The sequence below is a fragment of the Mycteria americana genome, chromosome 7 (assembly GCF_035582795.1).
Source record: "Mycteria americana isolate JAX WOST 10 ecotype Jacksonville Zoo and Gardens chromosome 7, USCA_MyAme_1.0, whole genome shotgun sequence".
Taxonomy (NCBI): Eukaryota; Metazoa; Chordata; class Aves; order Ciconiiformes; family Ciconiidae; genus Mycteria; species Mycteria americana.
Genome location: NC_134371.1, coordinates 68,146,320 through 68,170,754, shown reverse-complemented (window position 1 = coordinate 68,170,754; position 24,435 = coordinate 68,146,320). Strand labels below are relative to the sequence as shown.

Sequence of the window (24,435 nt, the reverse complement as noted above, 5' to 3'; positions counted from 1 at the left end):
GCAACCTGACAGAGTTCCTTGATAAAAGCACAATTCCTGCAAGCCTCTGGGCAGCCCACATCTTCTCAAGCCTTGCCCACTGCCCTGAAACTCTCAGGGCCTCCATTTCCTTAAAAGTGGAAGCCTCGTCATTGCCGTAGGGTTTCCCAGATGGCGTCATTGCACTCTGGTTGGCAAGTGCGAGCAGCAAGACCACAAGCCACAAGTTGGATAATCAGATAACCTGATTCTTCCATTTTAGAAGTTTGATTTTAAGACCCCTGTCCTTTCATGTGCCTTTATCACACCCTCATCTCCTTTAGCAGGCACAATATTCTGGACTGCTGTTCACCACCAGTATGGCTTAGAGTCAAAGCGAGGGTGACGAAAGCTGAAGATCTGAATCTCTCTTGCTTGAAGCAGCATGGACCAAGCACAGTCTTGGGGCTGGGAGCGGTTAGAGTTCTCGCCTTTCAGAAACTGGCAAAAATGTTGAACTACTACTTTCTACAAAGCTGCTTGCACCAATAAATTAAGCAATCACATTCAACACTTTACAGTTAAGAGAACAATGACAATTTCTGAACAATGTGAAACTAGGCAAACCTTACCTTGTCAGGATGAACGACAAGCACTGCCCGCCGGTAGACCTTCTTCACTTGCTCTGGCGTTACGAGATCTGCCATACTAACGGGTTTCCACTTGGTCTCCCCTGCCCATAAGACTGTATGCATTGTAGACAGCAGGGCTCTTATATTTCTCTCCTTCCCTTCAATCCATTCCAGGACCTGGAGAGAAGAGTGTGAGTCTCAATTTACGCTTTACATTAGATATTCCAGTAGGACAAAGTTTCTTCATTTGAATAGCAGTGACTCCAAGGAGCATCTTAAATTTCTTTCCAAGCTTTAGAAAACCTTTGGAAGATATTTGTCAGTCTCTACTTTGTCATTAATTTTTATATCACTGCTTGAAAGTTAAGACACACTTTGAGCAACATCCCTGCTAAAAATACTGAGTTGGTAACGCTTACGAACAGTCATTAGATGCAATAGTTAGTTAAAAGATAAATGAAATGTTTAACTGTGTGGCTCTTTAGCAAGCTTAATTGCATACCTAAAGTAACCTCGACTAGGACTCTGCTGTGGATGTGTATCTTTTGTGCATGTCTAGAGTTAATTCTTCTAAAGACTCACGTTGAAGGTGGCTTCAATACAAATCTTTTTAAGCTCTAAAGTCAGAAGCCTCAATTCTCTCCAAGTGCCTATTTGCTACCCGCAATCCAGCAGTCAAATAAAGCAATAGGTAGTCCACTTTCCTAGATGACGTAGTCCCCCTTATTGGCTACCATCTTAGCCTATGGCTGGGGAAGGGGAGGAGGAAAGGGAAGTAAACCTGAAAACCAAAGCGTACATAGATTTAACAGTTCCAGGCTGAACTGAAGTGACTCAATGAAATAAAATGCATCAGAGCAAAGGGAATTGCATTGGGAAGGGAGAATCAGCTGGGTGCTTCAGTGATTCAGCAGCTTGCTGGGGGGAAAATGTTGCACACATTCAGTAGTACCACATGAATCGCTGAAGTTGTATAGCTTATGAATTGGTAAAAACTACTGCCCCCTTGATGGCCTGACAGCTATCCAGCTTGGTTACAGGTGGCTGACGTTCATGTTCAGCATGGTCGCTGGCACAGACTTTCCAAAGGTTAAAACCTTCGCACAAGGTTAAAAAAAATATTTTAAAAAATTCACTTATTCTGTTTTCTAGAAGTTTGCTTGGCTTTTGCTTGGGCTTCTCCTCTCAGTTCTGTATCCTTCTGTAATTATAATTTGTAGTTTCATATTTAAAATGAGCGGGATAGACTGAATTTCCTTCCCTTCATAATAGATCTGTAGTTTGGCAATTTATTGAGGAGAGACAAGAAAATTCCAAAGCAGGCAAGATTAATGGGACAGAGGATTAGTTCAATTAGCTGTGCCTGCTAATCAGGGCTGGAGTGATGTGGAAGACCAGCAGCCCTGACAGTTTCACTGAGCAAGCCACTGTTTGCCACAGTCTGGTTTAGGACAGAAATGTAACCTTGGAGTTTTAAATGTATTCCAAAGGATGTTCACACCGCCAGGGAAGGCATGAGAATTTATTATATAAACAAACAGCAGGAAGTCCTCACTTTCTGCCCCAAGGCAATCTCATCATGGGGAGAACATCCCTCTTTTCACCAAAACCTGGGTTTGACAGAAGGACTGGCAGAGATGGTCACTGCTCTTTTATCTGGTTTATTTGTAAGAAGCTATTTCAGAACAGTTTTTACAAACTTACCACTTTTTCTAAGTAGGATGTCTCATTCTCATGAGATAGTGGAGATTCTTCCAGGTATTCCCCAACACCTGCAGCTTATGACTTTGTCTTTCTAGTCACACTAGCTCACTGCTGTCTGGGATGCGAATGGGGAGCTCAGCAGTTTATGATGCTGTCAAGTTTAGACACCTACTTTATGGAAAGGAAGCATGAGAGATAGCACGTGGTCCTTGGGATCCAGCAATGCTGCGGAGGATGCGCACTGGAATAAGTGCTAAAACAGGAGGATAGCTTCTGGCACTAAATGATCTCAAAGATTTGCTCAGCTGCCTCTCACATGCAAGAAGGCCGGTGGCTTACTGCCCCCTCCACCTTTCAGAGGCAGTGTTTCAAGCAACCTCCAGCATGATGAGAACGAAAGACACGTTGAATGATTGTAAGAGCGCAAACAAGAATATTGCTTACTTTTAGTTTTTCAGGGTCCATCTCCTTAGCCATTTCTTCTTTTCTCATCTCGGCTATTGTTTTGGGGCCCTTCTTGTCCTTGTGAGCATTAAAACCTTGGCCAGATAATAGATCTTCAAAATCTGCAGACACTTTTGGTTTTGAATCTGGAAAAACAAAAAGATTTGAAGTTGTTATCACGATACAGATTTATTTAACACTGCTTTTCTACCCAAGCTACCCCCCCGCTACTTATCACTATGACAATCTCCCAGTGCTAATGAGCGTGCAGGTTCTCACAGAAGAGGTGTAGGCTACTGCTACTTTTGAATTATTATTATTGAAGCCCATTTGGAATCCAGGATTTCCTAAATACTAGCATGCTCTAAAGAGTCTAGGACAGAACAACTAGCGTTGAACTTTACATACCATCAAATGATCAGCATGACTTACTTGCTTAGACCCTAACCTGTTAAGGTGTTTGAGCACTAAAGCAATATTAGAAGGAGCCAACCTTTTGGATGCTGAACTCTGAAAAGCTTACCAACGTTAGCCGGTCCTTTTCCACGTTCGTTTTGTGCTCCCGGCATTGCTGAGAAACTCACGTTGTAATTGGGCTTGTTCTGGGGAGAGGCATGAGGCATGCTTGGCTGGGCTTTGGGCTGTGCCTGCTGCCAGCCATAGCCAGCTCCTTGCTGCCAACCGCTGCCGCCCATGGGCTGGGGAGAGGGTTTCTGCGGCGAAGGGGGGAATCCTCCACCCATGCCTGTCGGCGTGGTCGGTTTACTGGCAAACGAAGGGCCACCTGCAGAGTAGGGGGAAAGGAGTGACGGTGAGCATTAACAAACAGGATACTGACTTGCCTTCCGAAAAGGGAACCTAAACAAAATCCCCCAGGCAGCTGGCTTCTGTTTTCAGCTCTGCCACAAACTTATTTTTGCAACATCAAGCAAAGCCCTTCAACTTTCCTGTCACTGCTCTGTAAGCTGCTTAAAAGACAGCACCTGCCTTTGAAGATTGCACAGGAATTGGAGTAGCAGCTCGTTGGGGAAATGCAGGGAAAGCTACGTGCAGCTAACGGGGAACTACAGCTGCTGTGTGTCATGGTGGCAACATCAAGTTGACCTATGTTGAAATAGTATCTCCTTCTGCTGTGCTGATGTAATACTACCCCACAGAGCTGTGTGTTTCAGCAGCTTATTACTTTAGGGGATGCTCCTCTGGCTTAGTTTGTGGTGGGAGGTACGCAGTGTTAATATTTTATTATTTGAGACTTAACATCCACACTCAACTTTGAGCTCTGAAACATGTCATGGAAACTGGATCAAGTGCTTTTGACTTAGTAATGAACAACAAAAATGTGGTTAAATAGCCTGTGGATGCCAAGTCATTTGTTTTTAAACTCCACAACTTTGCTACAGAATAGATGTTTTAAAAGCACCTCGATGGCTCTGACATGGGTTTTGGCATACTTTTTATTTTGCTCCTGCAGAGCAGCTAGTGATCCAGCAGAGGGAACTGGGAAACTTAATTCCAGAACCATGCTGGTACTGACGCAAAGGAGAAAACAAACATCAGATAAAACCACAATGGCTTGCAAAGAGCTGAGGGCAGTGACAAAGGGAAGAAAAATCTATTTACCAGAGTCAGAGAAGCCAGACATGCTGGGTTTTAAGGAAAACTTAAATAATTTGTCAGAACTGCCTTTTTAACACTGGGATCGAGGGTTTACTGATCGTTTTCTGAGATAAAACAAAGACAAAATGCTTGTCTAAGCAGTCAAGCAAGCAGTCCTTTGTAGCCAGGTGCAAAGGACAATGGGTTCAGACTCCACCTTTAGATAGTACTGCCTATTAGAGGCAGATTAGTGAGGTTCCACAGGTTTCCTCACAAAGGACAAAAATGAGTCGAGTCTAGAAGGAAACAATTCCTCAAGGACCCCAGTAGCTGTGAAGAGCCAAAGTCTCCTCCCAGGCACTGCTCCAAGGTCTGCAGCAACAGTTCTCCAGTCGGAGTTAAACAGAGCATCCTTAGCCAGAGGTTGTTTAGACTTACGAGATAGAGGTTACGCTTTGCAATCCATATACCTACCAAGGTCCCAACAAGTTGCTAGTAGTTTTTTTTTTTTTTGATGGAGGATCAGTAAAAGCACAGATTTGTGAGAACCTACGGAAAATCAGGCAGGAGGAAAGATTTGAAAGCAGCACTGGCATGCAGGCAGGCTGAGAGGACCCACAGAGCTCTCTGTCACATACCAGGCTGTTCATCCGATTTCTCTAAAACAGAGCAAGCTGGTAATTGTTTGGGTTTGGTTATTTTGTTGTTTGGGGTTTTTTTTAAATAAGGGATGCAAACCTGCTAAACTTGCTCCAAGAGTCCCCAGATCAGCAAATGGATCCAGTGTTTGGGGTTTAGGCTGATGAATGGGAGTGCTATGGAGGGATCCTGTAGGACTGGTGGCAGCTGACTTACTTCCCACACCTAGGCCACCTTAAAGGGTAGAAAAGAAAAGAAAAAAAAAAAAAAAAGAAAAAGTAACTTAGTTTGTATCCCTGTTTTACATGAGTGCAGCTCTTACCCAGTGCTCAGTCACATGTTAGAAGACTGCTGTTAAAATTAAGTGTACTATTGTCAGGTTCCTAAGCAGGCGTTGGCCCAGACTAGTTGCACACCCACTCACAATTAGGCTCAGCAACAAGAATGTTCCTTAGACTGTCTGCGCTGACAGAATAATTATGACAAATGGATATATTTTAAGAACTAGAAGCCTTCAGGAAGCAACTTTTGGTAGGACATACATACTCTCCCAAGATTAGAAAGAATCATGCTATTATTTAGCGGCATCCCAGGAACGCATAGCAGTTCCCAGGTCCTTCTCTGGGCTTCACACTGGAATGAAACACAACTATGCACATCCTCACGGAGCACCTGTCCTGTTTCAGGCCCTGGTTTCTTGAGGAAGGAAACCCAGATTTCTGAACAGAAAGAGTTTGGTAGTCTCTAGCCAGATCCCCACTTGGATGACTGGGAGACCAGGACAACAGGCAGCATACCTGCTGCCATTGAGATGAGACTAACTAAAATCCCGATTCAAGTTTTGTCGTGTTAGTCAAAGTGCTAAGCAGCAGAAAGAGGGAACCTGTTCTCTGCAGTCACGGGTAGCATCTTTCATCTGCCTCTCCTCTCTCAGGGCTCCTTAAGGGTTTTTGTTAAGTGTCCTGAATTTTTATGATACGTACCTGGTTTGTTGGGCCAGTCCCAACCACTGGAAACATCTGGTTGTATGGAAACTGTCGGTGTGCTAGAAGCTAAGAAGAGTGATTACATATAAATATCTCAAACTAGTAGAGCAAACCCAACGTAATCCAGCATCTAGGAAGAGTAGGAGGCAAGCAGCAGGAGAGACAGTAATGTGTCCACCTACCATTTGCTAATTAGAAGTGAACTTCTCCCCCACGATGGGCATTATAAATTTAACATTTGTTTCTGATCTCATACTACACAGAGGTAAGTGGGGAAGGACGCAGATTTACAGTGTTCGTTTTATGGTGGCTTTGGTCAGGCGCTTTATATACTTATTTATAAAAGCCTTACCACCAGAATAACACATGGGGTTTAGTGTTTCTGAATACATTTCAGCCCAAGGAAATATTCTACCTGCAAAGGGCAAGGATGGAGAAAACAAATACAGTGAAACAGCCCACACAGATGTAAACCAGAAAGAACATACACAGTCCTTCCTTTAACCCTGTACCAAATAAAGCCTGTACATCTATGCAGTTCACCCTGCCAGCAGTTCATTATCCGTAGACACTAGCACTGTAACTTAATGCCTCATCATGCTGGGATACCATTTAAAATTCCTCTCATTAGTGCAGCCAGCTCCAAGTGTGACCCAACCGTCTTAGTCACAGAGTTAATATCCAATACCCATGTTTGGCAAAGCAAGGATGCGAGCAGTGCCAGCAGCACACTAGTTCCCTCCTTTGTCATTTTGGCTTTCCAGCGAGACTGTTGCACCCAAGGGACATGTGTTAGATGATCAGACACACATGAATTTGTATCTGAATGTGTTTCAGAGAAGGTTACAACGTTACATTTTGGTACAGGGGGAGAAGGGGACAACTAAGGGACATTTCAAATAAAGTAAGAGAAGAAAAAAAGTCCACTAAAGAAAAAAATTCCTTCTTTTCAAATAAGAGTCAAATTCAACCGTGAATATTCAATTTGTGAATATCAGATCTAAGGAAAGCAGATGCCTGTAACTAAAATCACCGAAGGACATGTGTTTTCTCCAGCAGCCTTAATATGCCATGCTCTATTTAGCTCAATTAATGGTAGTTTGGTTCAAACGAGACCTCATAACCACAGGAATATGCAGGCAGACTTTCTTCATGGTGTCTTTTTTCATGTATACAAATAGCTTTTTAATTAAGTATAAGACTTGAGCAAAACAAGTCTCATCCTACCACACTTCAAATTATGAATATGCTTTAAGTCTAGAGACTAAAAGCTCTTTCCTGTTTCATGGGGTTTCTGTGGTTTAGAGTAATTTTATGGTAAGCATCAGTTTGTACTTAATAGCTCCATCACTATTTAAAAGCAGCATTTCATGTTTACTTAAATACACTAGAAGACCCTCACTTTCTTACCCATGTGAAAGGGATCGCTGTGCACAGTTGGTGAAGGACTTCTTGTTGCTTGAAGGAAAGGATCACCAGGGACAGTTGATGAACCAAGAAAGGAACCCAGGAGGTCTGGACCAGTTTGCTTAGGGCTACTTCCAAATGGATCAAAGGCAGTTGCTGTAAAAACATATTTGAGAAAACCAAGTCATTAACTTGTACAATGAACATGCTTCCAGGAATAGACACTGGTGCGTGGAGAAGAAAACCTAATACCTGCAGACACCAAATAGGAGACAGTATGCGACTGCGAGAGCGCAACTGGAAAATATCAGCACCCTAGCCAAATGCTAGGGGACATAGAGACACACGTGACTTGGTCAGGGCAACACATTTGTTGATCCCATCTGTCTTTTCCAAACAGAGGGGCTGAATTTAGGAGCAGCTGAAGTGAGTATTTAGATACTTAGACACTTCAGATGAAGTTTCAACTTGCACATACTGCCAATACGTAAACGGATGGTGAGGGACAGCCTGGAGCTTGGAGTTAGCACCCTGGCACAATTCCTGCTTCCTCTCAAGAGCTGAATGCAGTCCAGGATGACTTTAGGCTGTCAAAGGTTATACGTGTCGCAGGTAAAAGGACCATCTTTTAGAAACAGCTTTAGGAAATAACTGGTATCTTTCCTACATAGCATCATTTGTTACAAAAATCCAGTTCATTTTCAAACTCCATTTTTGATCAATTTGTTTAGCTTACTGTCTTTCATGTAAGAAACCAACAAACCCAACCAACAAAAGAAACCCCTATGAAGTCACGTAAATTCTTACTTGCCAACACTTTTAAGGTAAAGAGCACCTTGAACGGAGATGCAATATATACTACTGTAAGAAAGATACAACCCTGAGACACTATGCATTGTGTTAATGATGCTACTCATTATTTATGTTACTCATTGCTTAGGATACTTAATAAATTACTAGTTTTCACTTATCTCCCAAGCGCTTATTCTTGCTTTCCTGGCCTGGGACAATTCAGCTGTGTGATACCTTTCCTCTCCCTTTCAAGCACCAATCTGGCCCCTGCAAAGCAGCATCATGCAGCTCCTGTTGTTATGCTGCTTGACAACAATATCCAGAAATCTTCTCCTGATACTGTTGCTGCACCTCTGCCTTGTGAGGTGCATGTCTGTACAACCTTCCCACCCCCAGGCAGAAGCTCTCACACTGAGCATACAACAGCCACAGCAAGATGAACCTTCTCCATATACAAGTGGCCTAATTTCTTCCACTGAAACTTGTATTCTTCTCCCCTCTCCTGCTTCCAGTCCTCAGTCTCCTCCTCCTCCCTTCGCAAGTCTCAGTACAAGGAGATTATAACTGCTCCTGTCCCTTTCGCTTCAAAAAACACCATAGGCAAATCTGGTGTTTGAGAGCACTAGCAGACAAACCTCCCCAAGCCCGCAGGTTTTTTTTATTCTAGCTGAGAAAGGAGGACTCAAGAAGAGTCTTCAGAAATTGGCTGCATGGCCATCCTGTGGTAGGTGCTACTGGTGTCAGCCCCAGCATCACCCAAACCGGCGCCTCCTTAACAAAATGAAAAAATACCATTTCTGTACAAGAAAGTTGGCAGCTGTTGCAAATGCTTTAAGTTATTAGTTGCTGAGAAAAAGTTAAGTAAGCATACTGTGCTCTTTGAATCAGGTACACGTTGACAACGTCAGCTCTTAAACCGTAACATAAAGGATTAGGCCAAAACAAACACGGGGAGGCTGTGCAGCTCAGTGCGGTGCACAGAGACCTGCTGTCAGATCGGGCCGCTTGTTGGCATTTTACCTTTGGCAAAACTGACCATCTGTTCCCGAGGCCCTCAGTGACTCTGAGCAACTTGGATTGGGCTCTTCACCTGTTCACTTACAAATGATTTTCACTTGCTCTCCTCCATTCACTTAACCCTCCAAAAGATCCCTCTTTCTGATATCTCTTCAACCACTCCTTCTGCCAACCTGATCTCAGTCTGTCTTTGAAGAAACAAAAGATCTTCTCATATTGCCTATCTTTGTCTGTGGAAAGGCCAGGAACAGCAGAACTGTGTAGCCATATTTCATAGTCCAGGACCAGCATCATAGCTCCAAACCCCCTGAAGTTAAAAAAAGTTCAATTCCAACTGCTATGGGTCTACCCAAAAACTTAAGAGGCTTTTTTTTTTTTTAAATTAATACTTATTCTCCTCATATGCGTTATTGGACACATAGTAAGAGTAAAACCGATGATTTCCAGTGGCTGTCAGCATAAGGAGCCAGCCAAACACTTGGGTGAGCTCCAGTAGAGACTTTAGGGAACAAACTAGATAATCTGGTTTGTGTTCTTGACTGTGAAGATGCACCAACTCCTGTCTCAGAGTGGAAGAGCTGGCTGGCCTCTTGGGATCCTCGCAGCTCTTAATTTTCATGAAATGAGTGTACTCAAGAGGAATCCAACAGCCCAGAGCAGATCGCCCAGGGGGGATTCTCAAAGCATGTGCCCCACCAAGTCACACACTAGGCATAGCCACTATTACCTTCTCCTACCCTTGGGGACGGGGATGGGGATGCTGAAGCTGCAGAACGCCGAGGAGTTGACTGCAGAGATCCAGGTCCCCCCACATGGAAGACCTCCTCAGCAGCAGGCTGTCCACTTTGACTCTGGGAACTTGGCCCGCCAACCCCAAACAAATCATTCAGCAAGTCTGAGTTAGAGGGGGCAGCAGTGGGCTGCGAGGGAAAACTCTTGCTCATAGGGCTACCATCCAGGCCCAGCAGGTCCACGTCTTCAGGCGGAGGTGGTGCTGGAGGCTCTTGCTGCTTTTTGCTGTGTTTTGGTGTCCCGTGAGGCTTGTCACCGCTGGCATTACTGTGCTGACTGGAAAGGGACAAGAGTTCGTCATCTGACTGTTCGCTTTCCTCATGCACCAACGCTGCTCGATCCTCTGAGGTGGGGTGAGAGCTACTTTTGTCAGATTTCTGATCTAAATGATGATTAAAAATAAAATTAGGTAGCTGTTAGTTTTGTGATCACAAAGGTCCCATAAAAATCAGCTTACGTGCAGAACAAAAGGCTACTGAGAAAACCACAGCAGCATTTTGCTGGACTTTAAAATAAGAGTCCTTCGCAAAGATTAACTTAAAGTCTTTGCTGGTCTGCATTGTAAGGAGCCAGCTTTATTGATCAGGAAACACAGACAGATGTTAATTGCCTCTCCTGAAGCCTGAAGAGCCAGCACGTGTAAGGCCTACAGATGCAAACTGAACAAGTTTCTGGGTCAGGACCAAGAATCCAGGATGATCCCCAGCCATGCCTCGAAACCAAGGCAAAACAAGGCTCATTGAAAAGGAGTAGGGACGTAAACCACCCTCCTAGCTGTGCCCGCAAGGGTCTCTTACGCTGGGCTCCTACGTAGCAAGGTGCTGATGCCAGAGAAGGAACGCTGCATTCGGCAGCACCATGAGATTTTGAAGGTGTTCAGCACTATTAAACGGCCTCTCGCACAAACACTCTCAGTGCTACGTTCTCATAGCACTATATCTAAAGGGCAGCATTAGGAAAAACAGCTTAAATTTGGTTTTAGCATCAAGGAGGCCTAGGGCGAAGCTTTACACTAGAACGATGTCAATAATTGTCATATACGGCACAAGCAGGCAATGTTTGAAGAGGACATCGTAGGAAATCAATTCCCACTCAATTGCAACGTAAGGGTCTGACCAGCAATACACTGAGCTAATGGGAAAGATATGTTACAATCAGATCCTTCAGCCTGACTCTGTGCTCCAGGAAGGGGGGCGGGGGAAGTTATTTATCTTGTTTGAAGCAGATTTTACTTTGAAGATCAAGTCTGCATACCTTGCCAGCTGAGAGATGAGAAGAATGCACTCTGTCCAACATTTCTTATGTTATCCTGGGGTGAATCAGTGGGACCTCTACCTGCAGCACAGAGCACCAAATAAATAAAAAAAAATCAAGCAAAAGAAAGTTCAGCATGCAGGTAAGCATGTAAATTAAGTAAGGAAACCTGTGCAGCTCTTACCTGCCAAAGCAAGAGTGTCCTGATGCTCCTGATGAGAGGAGAAGAGAATGGTTGGATTGATGTCTTTTGTCGTGAAGTTCTCCCATGGGGGAGTTAATTCGGTTTGTCTATCGGTAGATTGTATTTCTATCTCCAGTATAACATGAAAGAGCTGAGGATACTTGTCTGGAGAGTCACAGGCATCCAGTTCAGGCCTAAATGGGGATAAGAGTTGTTCAGTTAAAAAGGAAAGGATATTTCTGCAAAGCTATATAAAGTCTTTCAATATATGCATGCAGAAAGACTTTTCACATTTCATCTGCGAATATTCTCCTTCAGCCTTCATAAGGCTTTTATGCTTCAGGTTTGATTAATGTTCAGCTTAAAATACTCACTTGGTGAATTTTAGTGTGGTTGTTCCCAGGGCTATGAATCCAGTATGAAATTGAATTTGGAATATTTGTGTGTTGGTCATCTGAAAAAACACAGAGCACCAGCCTGAACAAGTGCTTCAATTCATTAAACTAAATTCATAAATTAAATGAAAATATTTGTTTATAGCACATGCAGACAGTTAGTTAAGTCTACCTTACTACCAGTTACTATATAGACTAATTATAACTGCTGTATAAGCTAATTCATTCTGCTTGTTCTACAGAAAGCAGAGCTTTTCCTTCTCAAACCCAAATTTTTCCACCTGCCTTAAATTCTGCTGCTGCCTCCACGCAGCAGAGTGCCTTCACACCATTCAGGAATATGTCTTCATCCCCTGCTTGTCTTCATTTCTGGGATCTACTTGACATTTTAGCTCTTAAATGAAACCGCTATCTGTTTCCACTGAATACATTGGAGCAACAGGTTTGTACCCCAGGAAAACATAGAGGCTTCAGTAAAGTGTCATCTATACAGCAAACAGCACCAATAACAAATTAAGAAAAGAAAAACATTCATTGGTCACTCTGCAGCTTGAATACTAAGGTTTCGAACATATCATCAGGAAAATTATCAAGATCTCAGATTAAAGTATCAGCAGATAAAGTGACCGTTCGAGAATGCAGCCACCACAGCCAGCTAGCTGTGGGAGTCTGGGAGCTGGTCTGCCTGACCAGCCACGCAGCACCCGTCCGCAGGGAGCAAATGAGGTGGTACTCAAAGCAGGTGGGACAAAGCTTGGTTCTTCCCTCACTTTTTGTGCTTTAAGTCACTACAATTTAAACAGGTTAGTTCACCGAGTGAGCCAATCAACCCTCATCACTACAAAAGTTAATGGAGCAACTTAGCGTGTGACAACTACTGATTCAGTTTTTGCAGATTCAGGTTTTCTAGTCTGAACAGACTGCATTTCCAAATTCCTCTTCTGCAATTACCAGAGCCAGAGAACAGTATTTTAAAGTCTGTCTCAAAGCCTAGAGCAGCACAGACCAATACATATTTTCACTTTCAGCACTGCTCCTATGTTACAGGAAGGAGACATCAGGCTGTGCTCACTCCAGCACCCCTCTATTCTCTCTCCCCAGTTACCACTGTCTCCCATTTCTTTGATCTGCTAGTATTAAGAGGCTTTTTGGCTGTGAAGAGGGTGGCTGTCTGACCAGCCTGCTGCTTAAATGGTCTTTCCTATCCCTATGACTGATCAATCCACAGAAATTGCCTTTTTGCCCTAATGACCAAAAAAGGTGAAGGCTGCTCTACAGCAAGCAAAACAGACACCATGCAGGAGCGATGGCTCAGTAAGTTATTCTAATTTGAGCAGAAGAAAATCTTCTTCCATTTTCTTAGAGTGCACAGGTAGAAGCTTTGGTTGTGGTTTGCCCTGAGCTGGTTACTGATGAATGGTTTCTATCTTCTACATCAGCTGGAAGGATCCTACACCCTATCAGTAGACACCATCTCCATAAAGAGATACCAGAGGCATCATGGACTTCTCCATATGCAGTTCTTTGTTTTTACTTGGCACTGCTCAAATTTGTGTTATGTCTACTGTCAAGTAAGGAACTTCCATCACAAGTGCCATGTCCATTCTTAGACCCCATATTTAGCCACCTCTTAGTTAGCTACATTGCCTTTATCATGCAAGAGCAGTTGAACAAACTCCTACTTTTGCTTGAAGGCGTCCCCCAATGGTTGATCTCATATGGTAGACAGAAACAACAACATCTCCATGGACAGTGGCTCCCAGTGGAATTAGGACTTTCCCTTCTTGCACACGGTATTCTCTTTGAGGGGAAGAGAAGGAAATCCACAGTTAAGCTCCCTTCCACAATGCCATTACCACCCATCAACAATATCAACATAAAAGCTATCGTCTCGTTCAGGCCGAGCAAACAGAAGGTGCATTCAGCGCTCTGCTTAATGTTAGGCTTAGTTGAAACACAAACACTTCACAGGGGAAACCAACACAGCACTGAACTATCTCTATGAAGGTATCCCACCACATGACAACTTCAGACTCACTCTGGCAGTTTATTTCAACACTAGGCACTAACTTTCTAATTAATATATGCACTCCTTCATTTATCAGGCAGTCTGGCAATGACTGCAGCACAGATATTAGACACATTACAGCAAAACAAAAGCCTCCTTGCGTTAAGCTCCTAAGGATGGTAGGAGATCACAGCAACTCACTTCATTCTTTCATACTCCTGGGAAGTGGTAAGGATTCTGGTTTCTCCGCTGAGAATGTCACAGAAGGGCCGGCACCCATTTCGTTGCTTGTTGAAACAGGGGACTGGACTGAGGGTAACTGACTTGATAGTAAGTGGTTTGCAGTGAGGAATGATGGGCTTGTCTGCTATTAGATCACAAATGTATCCTATGTATCTGCAGACAGAGAAAGCCATTACTGAAATCTCCATCCCAGGTAACCAATTTTCATTCTGTACTTGAAGTCTACCTTGAAATCCAGTGCAAGCCCAATTCTTTCACAGTTCCAGGACTGAAGTTTCCATGTACTCCAGCATCCTTGCAGCTGGCACAAAATCTACGCCTCTATTTCTGTTTAATTACAAGAACTGGAGCTCAAGAGGAAGGAAGTTGGCCTTTAGCTCTGAGCTGAAGATCATTTCTCCTGACCTTTTAGGAGAGAAGGTGCTGAGCAATGGTTTCTCTGGTTTACCAATGGAATTTGCCTTCTATTTTACATGCACATAGATGAATTACTTTGTTAGTCATGTACTGAAGAATCGTTATTATTACATAAATAACACTGTATCTTTAGTTTGCTCTGACAGGCAGTTTTTCTTCTGCTTAACGGCAATTGTAAAAAAGACAATTTTACAGCGTAAACTCCTGTAAGGAGGAAGCTGACATAGGGAGAGGGATTCACCCAGGCCCTGTTAACTACAGGTTCGTCAGCTTTCCTGAACTTGTGAGCAAAGCTATTGTAATATTTGATTTTGTTCCCCCTTTACTGTTATATCAATGTGGGTAAAATGGAGGTGGCCATAAACATCAGTTAAGACCTGTCAAAGCTAAGTACCATGGCCAATGCATGAGTGCTGCTCATGCTGCAACAGGGATTCTGGAGTTTTCAGTTTGTCGCCTCCTGCCAGCACCTTCAAGCTGGTCTGGGTGAAGAGACTGGGGCATGCAGCATATACACCCTTCAGGTCACACGCATTATTTTATAAAATAATAGAATAATTCAGGTTGGAAGAGACCTCTGAAGATCATCTGGTCCAGCTCGCTGCTTAGAGCAGGACCAACTTCAAAGCTGTATCTCAGAACTGGATTATGCTGCTGGGGGCGATACCCAGTCAAGGATCTCCAAGGACAGAGATCCCACAGCCGCTCTGGACAACCTGTTCCAGTGCCTGATCACCACTTCACCACTTAGTTCTGGGGAACAAAGCGAAATTTGAATGCTCATCTCAGTCTAGGGGCTGGGAACACATTGCCAAAACACACACAACAGGTACTCAGGCAGTTCTTAGTGTGAGGAATATAGCTCGCTTGCGTAGCATTTAGCCAGTATACTCTACCTCCTGTGAGATGGCCACAGTACAATTCCAGGTCTCTTTGTGTTCAGTAACTGCATAGCAGGGCCTGGATTAGAGAAGAGGTGACAGAAACAGAACATCGCACTGACCAGAACGGCTGAGGCTGCGCGGCCATCCTGTTAAGGAAAGGGGTGGGAGGAGAAAAATGTGTAAGTATCAGAGACAGCCTTTAAATTTCAGCAGAACATTCTCCACTCTTCCTTAAATCATATAAAGTAATTTCTCCAGAAAGACTAGGATTAAGACTGCATGATGAGGAAGAATTTCCCATGCTGTGTCATTTGTTTAATACCTAGGACTTCAGTGAGCGGCACTGGCCTGAATCAAAGCCAAGATAATACCCAGTATGCAGCCAAAGCTGAGGATGGTTTAGACTTGTTTTGAAAGCCCAGAAGTACATTTTGTCTACAAATGTTGGTGTTTCATGGCTGCTCCCAAGCTGTAATATTATAATTATTTCAAATACAGGCCTGGAACTGACCACAGGGGTCACAGTACACCCATCCCACAGCTGCAGGCAGTCGTCTAATAGAAATTTAACCTAGAAGAGTTCACAAACAAACAAAAAAAATCCAGCCCAAGGCTCCCTCACCCCAACAGGTCCAGAGCCCTCAACCTACAGCTCCTGAACCCATTTTATTCAGGGTGATAATGAAGGGAAGTGCGTTTGCTGAGTCAGACTGATACAAAAAGACCAAAAATACAGAAACAGCAAGAGAGAATCAAAGTATCCTCAGTGCCCTGGGTCCTTGCTATACCCAGGAACATATGAGGTGATGAGCCATACAGACCATACCCCAGCTCTGGTGAGCCAAGCAACAAGAAAAAGCCCTTCCACCACCTTCTACCAAAATCCAAGTCTGATGCCTGCTTAGTTTTGGATGCACGTTCATGGTGCAGCGATGGGTACGAGAGCCTGCTCAATAAGCGACAGAAGATCCCAGAAGTCAAGGCTCATTTACAAGGAAGGAATGGGAAACCTACTGCCCCATCAGGCAGGCAGTCACCCTCAAAGTCTGAAACAGAAGTGAAAAGTTATACAGGCTCCTCGCAATTACTTATTTCAGGCACCTTTTAGGCACTCCAGCCATACTGTAGGATGTGCCATACCAGAGCTGACCCAGGCCCCAGTCAGGCTGAGCCTGAGCACATGCTCGAGGTTAACAGGCTATTTGCTTTTTAAGGTTTAGCCCCTGCCAGTTGCTCTGACAAGATCTCTCAGGTCCATATAAACTAAATGGGCTTCTGCAGACTCCTTAGAAAGTGTTAAAAAGGACTCTCTGGCCTTTACAGCATTACTTGGATAGTCATTGCTCAAAGGACAGTAAAGGAATTTGATTCTTGAGCTAGATTTCCAGGACTGGAGGCATCAAGTGCATCTTCGTCTCTGTTTGAATGGAATTTATATCCCGTAGCTGCTGGCTGTGCTACGCAAGGCAGAAACGCCAGACTCATATGTAAGGTCTATGCAGTTTGGGATCAGTGATTTCCCCCGTTCCTTCCAGTCTATGCTGATCAGGGCTGACAGCCTCCCAGATTTAATTTAGGCTCCAGAGGCAAACCAGAACTCTCCTTTTGGGCACGACTGTCAATATTAAAGGTTGTATGGGGTAAATTACAAGTTAGTCATACAGAATCACACCACTGTCATGCATCCTATCTACACGTTGCCCCGTACTGAATAGCCCTTACGGGGGATTTAGCAACCATTTCAGCTGTGGTGCACAAAGAGGAGCGGAAGGCAACTGGACTTCTTCAGCCAGGCCTGACAAGTAGTGGCCATCAGCCAGTGACTGACAAGTGAGACTCTAACAATCTCAGTTTCACAGTCCGACAGAATTCCCAACTATGTGTTTTCTCCGCAGTGTCCACCAGGAATCTTCAGTCTAGAGGCTGCATTTTGTCCTGTGACTACTTACAATAAAATGCAAAGCCATAACAGGCTGACAATCCTACGGTCAGCTCTCAGCTGAAGTTCAAACCTTTTTGCTACTTGTCACCTCTGGTAGTTCACTGCTAGAACAATTGTGACCTCTCTTGCTTTGCATTTTCAGTGTTAGGTCTTCCAGCTTAGCTATGTAGCTGCACAGGGAAGATGATGTCCCTTTCTATGGGGGTCCATGTTATCACATTTCTTTTTCTTTTAGAAATTGTCACCACCCTTGTACACAGACTCTAGACATGCAAAGTGCAATATGACTTATGATTCATAGGTCTAAAAAATGTGGTTACTTTCTGGTGTACTTACCATGCAGTGGATGACACACACGTTTTTGGGGTTCTGCTGTAGCCAGTTGTGCATGTTCTTACAGACGGCATAGAGGTTGTGCAGACTGGGCGCTTGTCGTACTGGCCAGCTACATTCAGATACCTGCAGGAATCGCCCAGTGAACAAAAGGCAGCTTCATAAGAGCATTAAGCAATGCATGATTTTACAAATGCTTTCTGCCAAGAAACGTACTTTTCTTTTACAGCCTAGAGTTATGTACTTGAAACCTACTCCATCTCTTCTCATACATAATTCTGCTCCGTGACTTTCATGAATTATGAGGAGACAAACAAAAAAGAATTCTCAATGAAATAACATAATATTGATGTATTGTCACTGACAATACATTTCAAAAAATTTACATTCCAAGTAGATTACCTTGAGTGGCCTTTCATAACACTCCAGTCTCGCAGCAGTGCATTGATTTCTGCTATGTCTAAAGCCTTTGTACAACTTGTCCCTAAAATCTACAGCTCTGATTTTCAAAGCACAGAGCGTCTGTCATTTTGTGTCATAGGATTTTCAAGCCCTATTTGACAGATATTAGGCTGATGAAAGGGAAACTTCTGTTAAAAAAAAAAAAAATCATATCTGAGTGAGTTAGTTATCATAGTTAAGATATGAGCCAGAAAAATGAATTACTTCTTAGAGCTGAAAAAACACAAATCCTAAAGTATGTCTAGTTACTATTCAGCAATGTACTAGTTCTGAGTCATACCACTTATCTCAAGAACAGTCCTTGCACTCTCAAACAGCACATCAAATAGCCTTCTACAGACATCTCCGTTTCATCTGGTTTTAATTGAAATATCTTTTTTTAAAAGGCATTTCTGGCTAGAAGAAATTTGAAGGAGAACGTCATGAGGCCTGTCCTCAGACAAAGAATTGGTTCTCTCTCTCAGCTGACATTGGGATCCTGCTTAATGAGAACCAGGGCCAGGAAGGAGATGGTTTGCCCAGATGTTCTTAAATAGCCATATGATTTCCATACCTGCCCGTTTCATCTCTCAGAGGAAGGAAGTGCTCCAGGTTTCATAAAACTTGTATTTAAGGTTCTCTCTTACATACACCTGCACAACGTCTTATAGCAGAAACAGGAATCCCGGCTTGAACCGGAGAACTATCAAGCTGTTTTGTCTCAAAGAATGGCTCCAATGACACCCAGAGGATACAGGGACAGAGCAAGCAGGCAGCACTGCCTAACCCAGCACATCCGTCCCGCTGCCAGGCTTTCTGAGCTGGCGGACCTCTGCTTAACACTGGGGAGATTTTTGTCTAATCTAATATCCAATTAGATATTTGTCTAATCGCTTTTTAGACCCATGAAAATTTCTAGTCTCCACAATATCCTGAAATTCAGCCGTGCACTTGGTGAGCAAGTGCAGGTTTGCATTGTAGAAGCTACCCAAGAAGTCAATCCATGCTCAAGCTTTGGAAGGCAGTGAATGCCCATTCCCTGTTTATCCTCTCTACAGCATTAACCTCATCCCCCATCTTCTCCTGTCTCAAGAGCTGTAGTTTATTTCATCCTTCTGTTGTACGCACTTGATTTTCCCCTGCCTATCCCTTTTCTGTGCATTTTCCGGAAGGGCTGAGGGGGCACAAAACACCGAAAGGTTCACTACGCAGTAACGCCCAGTGCAGGAACAGCCAGCGTTAGCTTGCTGCTCCACGGACGTGACAGTGCATGCACTGCTGCAGTTATGGGACCATTGTAAAATCTGAATTACAGAATGACCATAAACATTTATTCAATTCTCTAATAGAGCCAGAGTATTATGCCATAACTGACGTACATTATTTTATATTATCAATTATTTTATATTACATGCCAATTACTTTATTATTTTATGTCAAGCAAAAGTCTTCTCCTCCCAACCCCAACTACTTTTGCAGCAGGCTTCTGGAGGCACAAGATCCACTTGCAGTTAGACCCCTAAAACACAATTCAGATTCCAAGTGGCTGTTAAAATTAATATGACCAGTGACCCTTTCACTGATGATTTTCTGAACAGACCTCATGACAACACACTGCCAAGCATCTGGAAAAGCCATTATCTCTTATCAAGTAAATAATATACATTTCCCAACAGTCCATAATTATATATTTACTTTGCCTATAATTACACATCTGCCTGTTGGTTCGCAATTAGGAAATTAAATACACGCTATGTAACATTTAATTTATGTCAAACTTAACTTCACCACTACTCATGAAAGACAACCTTACAGAAAAGTAACAGGAATTCTTCTAGAGCTTTGGAAATAAGCAGCCAGCGCCTGTTTTACTTTAGCAGTAGGACAGCAACAGCCAAGAATGTGACCCATCAGGGACTTTGAAGTTTGGTTTTGTTGTTTAATGCTATATTTGAGTTATATGTTTTCAAACTGCTCACACTTCCTCGAGCAGCCGTGAGCTCTCCTCTCCTGCTGGGGAGGCAAGGCAGGGAGAACAGAGCACAACCAGATTTGAGCAGCAGGTTTTAGTGTTCATAGTCCCCTCTTCTCCTCAACAGACTGGGCACTTGGGGCTTCGTGCCCCGCACAGCCATGTCCAGGGCAGGGAAATGACAGGACATTTACTGTCATCTCCCTCCTGTGCCACTACACAACAAAGTGACCTACTCTGACCTTAGGGAAAAAAAAGTTTTAAAGAAGATAGGAATTAAAAAGCCTTTCACTTCAAAGAACAAGTGTGCGTCTCAAAACTTCAGCTCATCTGGCATCCTCATCCAGAAGATACTCTTAATGTGATTTCACCTCCTCGATATCCCATTAGTATTCTCTCCAATATATATGAAGTTCAACCTCATATTTATAATTGTTTCATGTTTCATCTGATCTCATGTATTGTGTTGTGCACATTTCATTTTCCTGAAAAGTACTTGGAGTCAGTACTTCCTAGCCCATAACCTGAAAATACAATATTTTATTAAAAGACACATCATTTTCTTGCTGTGTGTGTCAAGGCAATAGGTTACAAAGCACCTAATCATGCTTCGAGAGTGACATACAAAGTCATCTGTTAAGCTGTTGAGTAGGGTAGGAGATAAAGCACAGGGGACGGAGGAGTTATGGCCAGGTCAAGCAATATACCAACAGACGTTTAATGCTGGGCTTTCAAAAGTAGATCCGTCTTTCTCCTCCCACCAACAGCACGAGTGATGCACCAGAACCAAGTGAGACTGAAGATTCAGAGCCCTTGATATCTTTTAATTAGTCTTTCCCCTTCATTTACTCATATTTGAAGTCATGGCTGGTTACTGATTGCCACTGAGAAATTTGCTTCAAGTGTGAGTGATTTCTGGTGATCAGGGCAATTGCTGAAGAAAGATTCAGCTATACCTCAAATTACAATGAAATGAGGCTTATGCAGCATGAGATTCACTTACCCTGACTGAGGGTTAAGCCTGGCAACTGCTGCTGCCTTTTTTGTTGAAGGCAACAAAAATCAAGAAATTAAAAAAAAAAAAAAAATCACTCCCTTGTGGGAGAGGGAAAGAACAGGAAGTTTTCTGAAAGATTAAATCTAATCTTGCATTTTAACAGCAGTATTTCATAGAGATTTCCTCTAAAAGCCATTAATGAACCAGAGCCTTGCAATGCTCCCGTATGCTGTTCTGGTTTTAGAGAAGGAAACTGGGGCAGAGAAAGGAGGTGGGTTTTTAAAGTCATACGCTAATGGAAGAGCCAAAATGCCCCTTAGATCCAGTTTCCAGTCCTGTGCTTTGCCTGCTAAGGGCTCCTGCTTGATCAAAGCACAACTGAAGGATTGTTCAACATGAAAATAATCTACCTTCTTTTATTGGTATTTTCTTTCAAAGCGCTTTCGTTTTCCTCCTTATTTCTCTGCAGCAGCTTCTAACAGCTATGTTAGGAGCCAAGGGCAGCACAGGCTCAACTTAGTGCAATGCCACTTACTCTCACAGGCTCCTAACACAAGCATTATGCCCTGAACTTTCCAGCTCTTTAATCCCCGTGGTCCCAGGCATCAGCTAAACCTGAGAAACGACCACAGCAACTTAGAAACATATATAATTCCTTTTTCATCTTCTCGCATTCTGCCATGCTCAGGGTAGAGAGAAACAGGACCTGGTGCCCCTTTTCCCAAGAAGTTTTCCCTCCCTGCTCTTGTTAACCTCTCGGAAGACACTCACCCGGTTGTGAAACTTGGCACTGCGATAATACTTGGGTGACAAGTTGAAGACCGTGTAGTGGTCAGGATGTCTGGAATCCAAAAATGTCCGTACGTCTTCAATGTGGTTCCTGAATCCCAGTTCAACGCCTTCAGCCGGAAAAGACATCACTAGAAACGTAAGAAGAAGCCAGGCTGAGCGTGCACCATAACATGTTTATGGACTTCTGAACCCTGGGATATGACAAGTTTTATTTGTCTGATAAGCAGTACTTACCTATGATTCTTGAGGTAATGTATGAAATATCTAGCTCCCCCTTGGTGTAACTAAAAGAAGACAAAGTAGGAGACAGACATTATGCACATGTTTACAGAAGACAGCCCATTACAGGAACCAGGAGAAGAGTGTTCTCCCGCAAAGATCTGCTTTTGACACAAGGAAATAATGATCTTAAAACTGATTCGTTGTACTTAAACTGATTCTATTATGCCTTAAGAAGAGGGTACAGCTTCCTGCAGACAGCGACCCCAGCCTTCCCTTCTACATACGCAATTAACTGGATGCAGAACCTTGCAAAAAAGGTCCCTTTTCCCTTTTGTCATTAATTTTCAGTGCCAGTTTTCAGGAGAAATCTCTGGTAGTTTGCCACTTTGCAGATCCCTCAAAGCCTCTGAGGTCTTGCCTGCATTAAGTTTCTTTAATTTATCATAGCCCCATATCACTCAGAGGCAAGTAGAGTGCCAAGCACAGGGGACAACACCAGCAGAGGTAACCAAAGCAAAGTCACCTCAGCTCTTTCTTCTACTCAAAAGGTGGCTATAGCAAAGGGAACAGTTACATCGGCAAGAAGAGTCTCCTTGCACAGCAAAGGGAAGGCATACAACATGAGCCAATTTTCAGTGACAAAATATTCAAGTGGTGGCTGAGTAGAAGGACCCCACAGAGGTCAATGAAGGAATCAGAGACCACGTGCTCCACTTTCACTGGGGGGGGCTTTTCCAGATTTCAGGATGTTGGTGCTCACTTACTATGAAGCTTAGGTTTTTTTACTTTGGTTTTCCTGCTTCCTTGAGGCCAAATACCAATTATGAGACAGAATCAAAGAAGTCACTTGTGATTTTCACCTCCTTCCTTCATTAGGTTAGCTGGAAGTTGTGCTGTGCTAGTTAAGATGGCAGCTCAGACCGGCGCTTTGCAGCTAGTGATTTTACCTGCGTTAGGCAGCTGCAGCTGTACTGTACCTGGCAACTGATTGCATGACCTTTGAAGATGTATCTTTCAGGGTATCCTTCAGGTTATCCTTCAAATTGCTGAAGAGTCTCCCTGCTCCTCCTTTCACCATATCTAGCAAGCCTCCCCCATAGCTGGACTCCATGTCTGGTGATGAGGCACCTTCAAGTACAACAAAACCAAAGCCAACATCACTTATTTGGAACAAAGCCACAGAGCCAACAACCCCACTGCTCTATTCAGACCGAACATATTCATGTGCACTGCTGCATGTCAAGCGTAGGGAAAAAGTAGTTTTACTTATTAAAGTCATGATTTTCCAGAGATAAGAGATGGCATGTTCTTGCCAGCTGGGCTCAGAAACAGTCATCAACTCTCAGCATTGCATGTAGGTTGACTGTTTAGTATCAGTACAGTATGGACAACCACCATATAAGCTCCCTCACAGCTCAACCCAACCCAAAGCAAGACCAGCTCTTCAGCATGCAGCTAATTTGCTGATCACAACCAAGACCAAATCAACGACCCCCTCCGCAGGGGTAAGAAAAAGGCACTAGTATATACGACAGCTCTTCAGCGTAACTGTCACAGCTGCCAGTTTGACTGCAGCTGGGCGACTGAAGGTTGTCTTATGACTATCCATTTCTATAGATATAGGAAAAGACATCAGAGTGATTTTAAGTCACTTAAGAGTCCAGTTAGATTTGCTTGAGTGGAAGGAAGATAAGAGTTTGGGTTTTGGCAAGAAAAGAAGGAAGTTCAGGAATTCAACTTGCCAGCTGAGAATGAGAACCTTTTTGGATATTTGTATGTTTGCAGCCTTAGTACAGGACTCAGCAAATTGCTAAGGCTAAAGCAGAGCAGGGCTGACCTCCTCGGTAAGCTTTTCTTTCACGGCTTGTAATGGCACGAAGCTGCAAAGTCAAGAGGAGACTAACACAGACCAAGAACTATTTGAAGAGTTGTTTTGGTGAACTGAGATATGGCCTTGCACCTCAGGTGTTTGCCTTTTGCAATTATAATAGAATAACTATTCCACTGTCTTAACCAAGAACTGATTTGTTGCAGCCTTCCTTATTATAGCAGTGCTGTGTTAATAGCGTCATTCTTAGAAAAGTAGAAGTTGGATGTAGGCTTGAGTAAATGTGGGTTTGTTTTACTGCAGACTTGAGTTGTTAGACACAAACCTAGTAAAATGATATTTTAACTGCTTGTTAGCTACAAATTAAGCTCCTGAGTACTTAAAAATTGCTTTCTGTTCACTAGGCCTCAACTATTTTGACCTTAGCAAACTTTAACTACGTTACTTTAATTATACATTTGTTACCTCATTATGTCAGAAGACCTAGATCCTCTAGCACAGCAAATTAAGCAACAAGCAACCCATGTAAATGCATGCCACGCTCTCCAGTAGTCTC

The 24,435-nt window shown here is 43.3% G+C and overlaps 1 protein-coding gene across 1 annotated transcript in view; it reads right to left on the bottom strand.

The window, feature by feature from the left end:
- Positions 1-24,435, bottom strand: part of DNAJC6 (DnaJ heat shock protein family (Hsp40) member C6) — a 40,479-nt gene that overhangs the window by 2,565 nt on the left and 13,479 nt on the right. The window contains exons 2-18 of the mRNA XM_075508918.1: positions 23,029-23,179; positions 22,064-22,113; positions 21,809-21,957; positions 17,631-17,753; positions 15,365-15,498; positions 14,010-14,204; positions 13,483-13,600; positions 11,780-11,859; positions 11,406-11,599; positions 11,222-11,302; positions 9,903-10,349; positions 7,370-7,522; positions 5,957-6,025; positions 5,073-5,207; positions 3,262-3,522; positions 2,739-2,884; positions 591-767 (exon numbers count right to left, since the gene is read on the bottom strand). Of these exons, the coding sequence (XP_075365033.1) occupies positions 591-767; positions 2,739-2,884; positions 3,262-3,522; positions 5,073-5,207; positions 5,957-6,025; positions 7,370-7,522; positions 9,903-10,349; positions 11,222-11,302; positions 11,406-11,599; positions 11,780-11,859; positions 13,483-13,600; positions 14,010-14,204; positions 15,365-15,498; positions 17,631-17,753; positions 21,809-21,957; positions 22,064-22,113; positions 23,029-23,179 (2,663 nt within the window). The remainder of the gene's footprint in view (positions 1-590; positions 768-2,738; positions 2,885-3,261; positions 3,523-5,072; positions 5,208-5,956; positions 6,026-7,369; positions 7,523-9,902; positions 10,350-11,221; positions 11,303-11,405; positions 11,600-11,779; positions 11,860-13,482; positions 13,601-14,009; positions 14,205-15,364; positions 15,499-17,630; positions 17,754-21,808; positions 21,958-22,063; positions 22,114-23,028; positions 23,180-24,435) is intronic.